The sequence below is a fragment of the Carex rostrata genome, chromosome 14, assembly GCF_964058835.1.
Source record: "Carex rostrata chromosome 14, lpCarRost1.2, whole genome shotgun sequence".
NCBI classification, from domain to species: domain Eukaryota; kingdom Viridiplantae; phylum Streptophyta; class Magnoliopsida; order Poales; family Cyperaceae; genus Carex; species Carex rostrata.
The window spans coordinates 3,723,078-3,729,995 of NC_135931.1; the positions used below are offsets into that span (position 1 = coordinate 3,723,078).

Below are 6,918 nucleotides of genomic sequence, written 5' to 3' on the forward strand. Positions count from 1 at the left end.
AACTGATCAATTGTTACCTAAAGGGTGTACATAAAATTCATTTGCTTTATCGTCTAGTTTCAGAAATAAACAAGTTTTTTTTCATAACACCAAGTTACTTTAATCGTAGTATCAAATCAACATATCACTAAAGAAACAACTACCTGAAAATTCACAAATAATAAAAAAAAAAGCTAACATGGTCTGACAATAAAACCACATCTTGCTACATCGCTTATAAGCTCTCCTATACCTTAATCAAACTGCAAGGTGTAAATCAAAAGAGCTGGGAAGAATAATTTCGATAACACAACAAAAATAATGTAAAGCAAAAGCAAACTATACGTCTCTTGAAAACTGTACGGATTAGTATTCTCAAACACGGAGGGACACAACATCACCCAAGATATCAAAGAAACGATTGATATCAATTTTGGCCTCTCCGGAGTAGATGGCTTCCGCACCTCCCGGATGTGATCCTTGTGCTGCCATCTCAATTAGCATGTATACCTTCTTTATAGGCATCTACAACATATTACCAGACATTAGAGAACAAGGAGCATTTAAAAGGTCACTGAAGATACGAAAACAGAAAAGGGTACTTACATCATCGATTGCTTCAGCTGCAGCGTCGATGTCATAATCAGCAAAGACGTTGAGATGCTTCAATACCTATAAGAGATAATTTAGTATTACAACAACATACAGTCTAACTAGGTTTGTAATCTATTCAGTTAACTTTTCTTCCTTTTTCTTTCTCTTTTTACCTTTTTGGCATCAGCTTGACGTAGCTTGGGAACATGATAAGTGATAGCAAATGCATCACAAATACCAAGGGACTCCAGGAAGCCAACCTCACTGGTTGTACCAATAACAAACAAATTCTTTCCCTGAACAAAAAAACAATACATTGTAATAAGATAACAGACTAACAAATAAAATACATACCATGAATGTATTATTAATCAATCAATTTGTGGGTCATGGTGTAGTGTTTACTAACTTTGGGTGGAAGCCTCTTGAGAAGAACCAACAGTGTTTGTGAAATCAAGTTCGAGAAACGAGGGCCAATAGCAACATATTCAATCAACCTAAAAGCAATAACCATACAAAAGACCATTGAATAAAAATGGAGAAACTTATAAAGAGCATTTGAGCATGTAAAAAGATTATAAAGGAATTTTCAAGTGTTTGTGAGCTTACCTCTCAATGTCGTCAAGAATGATAATGCTAAGCTGGGATCTGTAAGCATCCTCAAAGACCTGTATAATTCATCAGAATAAACCATATTAACCTCTTAGTATTTGGGTATTTATTGAAGAAAAGGTAAATAAAGCAATAAAAAGTTCTAAAAATAGGAGAATGGTCTCAAACCTTGACAATTTGTGCACACTTGCTACCTTCGCTGAGGCCAATCATAGTTTCAGCTGATATCTATAACCAGATGGATCCAAACATGAGTACTAAACAACAACAAATATGTTGTCTTTTGCAATTTAAGTAAAAGTATGGAACATAAAACTCACAATCTTAACATAAGGGAAATCACTATTGATGCCGATTGTACCAGCCATCGCCGATTTTCCACTTCCAGACGGGCCCTCCAATAGACAAGTGACAAGTGGGCTCCCCTTACTGACTCTAACCTGCTCCACCAGGAGCATGGCTCTCTCATATATGTGTTTATGCCTATCTCCGCAATCTACTATGCCATTCAGTCTGAAAATTGTAAATCATTGCAAAGCCACGCAACTCAATATCCAACTTCACATACCCCAGGCATCATTGTAAAATAAAGCTCTCAAGGATAAAAGTGTACCTGCATCTCTCAAGGTCACCTGTGGAGGCACCAAAGGCAGGAGGAATCTCGTGAAGGGCATTTAAGAAATCCTCCATGGTGACCTTGATGCTCTCTTCATCCAATGGCTTGGTGAGGTCATCCATGCTGATCTGACGATTTAGGGCATATGACACTGCGCTCTTGACCACTCCCTCCAGTTCTGCTCCACTGTAGTTCTTTGTACGTGCCGCTAAAGTTGAAAAGGACAACTCAATTTCAGCATACTCAAATTCATATGAAGATGATTTTTAAACTGATCAGTTGAGCCCTCAGTAAAGCCTCAACGAAGCAAGAGGCAACTGAAGAATATAAATAAACAAGAGTAGAACTAGGGTGTTCTTAAGCTCACCAAAGTGTTTGGTGAACTTAACTCCAAAACCCATCAAATCGATTTCAAATGACGAATCCAAACCGTTGGAACCTGCCTATCTTACGTGTGATGCGTCTACATGTGAAATTTTTAAACATTCGAATTAGTTTAGTATAAAGTCAATCGGTCAAAATTAGAAGGTTAATAAATTAATTTTAGTGCATTCATTTTTTGAACTTTTTTTGACCGCTTGACTTTATATTAAATTAATTCGAATGTTTAAAATTTTCACATGTAGACTCATCACTCGTAAGGTAGGCGGGTTTCAACGGTTCGGATTCGTCATTTGAAACAGATTTGATGGGTTTTGGAGTTAAGCTCACCAAACACTTTGGTGAGCTTAAGAACACCCTAGTTCTACTCAATAAACAAATATAGTTATGTTGTTGTTGTTAAAATTAAGATAACTTATTTGGTGCTGAGCAACATCAACTTATTTCTGGGTGTAACACAGCTAAAACTGGGGACCAAAAACAGTACTAAAGGTCAATAGTAGGATCCTTGAATTAAGACGCATGGTTTAATAACAATAACGTACCAAGCTCAGGGAGACTGACATCAGGGGCAAGAAAGGAGTTCTCTTTCATCTTGTTGGTATGTATTTGTAGAATTTGCAATCGACCATTTTCATCTGGGAGATTTATCTCTATATGCACCTCCAACCTTCCTGGCCTTTAAACAACCAGATATATGGAGCCTGGGTAAGTGATTAATAAACAAGCAAAATAATGGAAAAGATACTAATAGGTGAAAGTCAAACCTTATTCAGGAGAAAGTAGAGTGTGTGTGTGTGAAAAAGAGAAAGGTAACCTGAGTAAGGCTTCATCAAGAAGATCTTTCCTATTGGTCATTCCAATAAGCAATACATTGTTCAGTGACTCGACACCATCTATCTAGTAAATGTAATAGCTTGGATCAGTTTCAGACTTTCAGCCAAATGCAGTTAAAAAGAATTTCATTCAGTATATAGCCTTCTGAGGGAGATTGTGGTGTACCTTTGTTAGAAGCTGATTGACTATGCTATCGTGTACTCCTGTGCCATCTCTTGTTGAACCTCTAGACTACATTATTACAACATGATATGAGCATGAGTTAAGTATTTCTAGTTGCCCTTTAAATTAACCTAGAGAAAGAGAGAATATAGAAGACATCTCTACCTTGCAAATAGCATCAATTTCATCAAAAATTATGACATGGAGCTCACTTTGATCACCTGAAAAAAAGGCATACAATGAATCAAAGTTTCATGACTAATGGAAACCATAAAAAAGGTTTAGATGGACAAAATGGCAAATACCTTTAGCCCTCTGGTCATTTTCAGCATCAGCAAACAAATCTCTCACATTTTTTTCTGTCTCTCCAACAAATTTGCTGAGCACTTCAGGCCCATTTACAATCTAAATGATTTTCAAAGTAATCAGCAAGCTTTCAATATTTAGAAAGATCAATCAAGAACTGTGGAAAAATTAGTACCTTTGGGTCTTTTCCATTCAACAATTTTCCTATCTGACGAGCCATGAGAGTCTTCCCTGTACCAGGAGGCCCATAGAGCAATATGCCTTTCACATGCTTAATACCCAACCTACCAAAAAACAACCAACCAAAATAGCATTAAGAAGAAAAGTATTAAAGACCAAACAGTATAACTTGAACCTACAAATCAATAATATATTTGTAGGTTTAAGGTTATGTTTGTGCTAAAGCTCAAAAATGTATACCCCTGCAAAACTAGTATCAAACCTAAAACACGAAAAGTATAAACAGCCCTCATTTAGCCTTTTTTATCTTCAGGGAAATAGTGAGGAAAGTGTGGATATATAAAAATATTTTCCAGGTTTCGTGGGACATTGTAATTCTCATGTTTTACATAGTTCCCATTTTGCCGGCATGTATTATGCTTTAAAGGAACACACAAAATTAACAGTCTGTAACTATTTTTTGTGTCATTTCATTACCGATTAACAACATGGGGAGGGAAAACCCTAGAGGCAAAAGCCCTTCGAAAGATATCGGTGAATTCAGAGCCCAGACCTCCAATACCGAGCTTTTCTAAATTAAATTCTTTATGCTTGAAAAGCTTGCTACTTGCCGCCTCCCTTTGATTTACCACCTTTAATATTTTGACCAAAAAGACCACAATGTTAATGCTATCTTACAAATAAGGTTCAAAGCAAACACATCACCAACCTGAACTAAACATAAGAAACACAAAAAAGAAAAGAAAAAAGAAAGCCTTAAGTGAATAAGGAGGCAGCATTCTCAAATCAGTACTAGATTATATTGAGACTGCCTTTTGGGGTATAAATTGACAATTAAGGTCAATATAAATCACACTTGACCACGAACCACTGGAATTGAAGACATGAGTGCTGAATGTACAATATAAGACCAATGCAGGTAAAATATATTCACGGCACACTGTAACACTCATGTACAACAACAGCTGACAGATTTGGTGTTAGCTAACCTTAATTCCTGAGTTTGGGGTAGCCTCAAAAATAAAGTAGGTTTCTTTTGTTAGGAGCCCTCGATCCAAAGGGGTGGCACTTTCTTGGCCTTCAAGTAAAGCTTGATTTACAGTGAATATATAATTTGTTCCTTGAAATTCGAATGAAGCTCTTTGACCGGTTGTCATAACCTACAAACAAAATACAAAAATGTTAACAGTTATACTCCTATGGCATTTCACCACAAACTTTGGGGAGACTCTCCCTTAGTGGTTGCCTATTCCATTTCTCCCTTCCCCAATTTCAATGCCCTATTTTATTTTTCTTTTTTTGAATTTCACAAAGGAACTGCTTTTAGGTTGTTTTACAAGTTAAGAGAAACAAAGATGTCAACAGTCTTTGTCATTCCATGATAAGGTTTCCACTGTAAAGGTACAATAAAAGTGCCTTTCGAAGACAGAGAGATGGGGGGTTAACTGGGCCTGGTTTCGTGACAATAGGGGTCCTAGCTGAAAGCATCGGCATGAGTGCATTTGTTGCAATTTTTTTCTTCTAATTTTCCTTTTTAGCTGTGGTGATGGTGTGAGTGTGTGTGCTGTGGACCAACCCCAACCTCCCCATTTTTTTTCCTTCGATGAATTCATTGAGGGTGACTAATAGCCCATTTTTGTTGGCTGAGTGGGTGTGCTAGATTAGCGCTTAATAGCAAGGTTGGAATATCTTTGTCTTGGTAGATCTTGTACATGGATCAGCAAAAACTTTAACATCCTTAGTGAAAAAAAAAATCCAGCAACTTCCTCTACTTACCTGGTCAATGAACCTTTTCCGAATGAGTTGTGCAAGTACAACAGCATCTAACTACAAAGCCAAGTAGAGATACATTTAATAACTTAATATCATTAATTAATTCAACAAATAAATGAATAAAAAAAAATTCAACGAGAGAGAACAAACTTACTTCTTCATTTCGGTTGCCCTTCTTAACAAACTCAAGCTCTAAGGTAAGAACAGCGAGGTTGAAATTCTCAGGAGGAACAAAACTAAAAGAAATAAAGATTAAGACAGTTGAAAAATGAAGAAAATACTAATGCATGTAGAATGGTGTATAAAAGGTGTATTACCTGGTAACAGAAACAGAATCGCCAGCTGAGACTTTAGCTTGGCGCCGTTGAATGGCATTTAATGCTATCTGACCATCCCTGATAGCCTCATGAGCCGTATCCCTTAGTTAAGGCTCACATATTTGAGGGTACAACAGCTAATTAATTCAAATAGTAAGGTACAGAGCACTATGCTCAATTGTAACCCTGGTTATGTAACTTGATGTGTGAACTAAAGGTTTCAATTTTAACCATTGATCCAATAATATCAGATTCAGTAACTGGTTGTTTTTTCCTAGACAATTCTCACTTATGGTACATTTGACATATGAAAACGCAGTTGATCGTTCATATAATTTTAAACGAGATTCAAAATTAAAGCTTCTCATACAAGTCCCTTCGTAGTGGTAAAGCATCTTAAAATTTAAATGCAGGAAATCAACGAAGTAAAATATCTAACTAAAAGAGATTGAACAAAGGATATCTGAGGCTGAGAACGGCTGCATCTCCGACCAAGGCATAAGCAAGCTTTGTACCAGGGAGCATGAACCTTCTCAGATCGCCAAAGGAGCAATACGCGAGATTTGTGAGTGCAAGATCCTGACTTGGCGTGCTCACCACCACCATAGTTGGGACATCACCGTCAAATCCATACCTCTTCGCCATGGTTAGATGGCTAGTGAGAAAGAAAGACCGGATCCGATCGAGAGGAGCAGAGGGAAGGAAATTAAAAGGGAACAAGGGGAGGAGAAAATACGGTCAAAAGGATCTCTCCAGTATTTCGGGATAAATTAATGATCCGGTTTGTGATAAATGGAGATGAACTCGAGTTCGAGAACTGTTCTCCTTTAAAAGTCGTGCTAAAACAGATCTGACGGTCAAGATCTAATCTCAAAATTTGAGTTCCTTTAGGTGATCTGACGGTAACTTCGCCACGAAGGCGGGTCGTTTTTTTCTTTAAGACCCCTTCTTTCTTATTTTTTTACTACCTAGTCCCTTCTTTCGAGTGCGCGACCGACGTATACGGTGCATGCTCGGGGAAAATGCGAGGGCCAGTTTTATTTGTGCTTTGAGATTCGTGCAATACGTATTTGAACGTCTGTGATTTTCAAAAAGAACACTCAGAGTTTACATTTACGGGGCTGTTGTCGAAGGGACACGAAAAATAACCAGTTCACAAAC

General features: G+C 37.3%; 1 protein-coding gene across 1 annotated transcript; it reads right to left on the bottom strand.

The window, feature by feature from the left end:
* Positions 1–74: 74 nt before the first annotated feature.
* On the bottom strand, positions 75–6,520 carry NSF (AAA-type ATPase family protein). The gene is made up of 20 exons (XM_078315468.1): positions 6,221–6,520; positions 5,758–5,853; positions 5,595–5,676; positions 5,444–5,494; positions 4,657–4,827; positions 4,145–4,299; positions 3,663–3,771; positions 3,487–3,586; positions 3,347–3,402; positions 3,185–3,250; positions 3,000–3,082; positions 2,728–2,861; positions 1,799–2,009; positions 1,506–1,698; positions 1,354–1,413; positions 1,183–1,241; positions 983–1,070; positions 747–869; positions 586–651; positions 75–504 (listed from the first exon to the last, which is right to left on the bottom strand). Exons 1-20 carry the CDS (start codon positions 6,400–6,402, stop codon positions 355–357), a joined length of 2,235 nt encoding a protein of 744 aa, XP_078171594.1. The 5' UTR covers positions 6,403–6,520; the 3' UTR covers positions 75–354.
* Between the last annotated feature and the right edge of the window lie 398 nt (positions 6,521–6,918).

Excerpts from the sequence above, each read along its gene's own strand:
- NSF (XM_078315468.1), bottom strand. The coding sequence starts at position 6,402 with ATGGCGAAGAGGTATGGATTTGACGGTGATGTCCCAACTATGGTGGTG. Across the intron at positions 5,495-5,594 it reads AGGGCAACCGAAATGAAGAA|TTAGATGCTGTTGTACTTGC; the intron begins GTAAGTTTGTTC and ends TTGGCTTTGTAG. Across the intron at positions 1,071-1,182 it reads ATTCTTGACGACATTGAGAG|GTTGATTGAATATGTTGCTA; the intron begins GTAAGCTCACAA and ends TATTGCTTTTAG.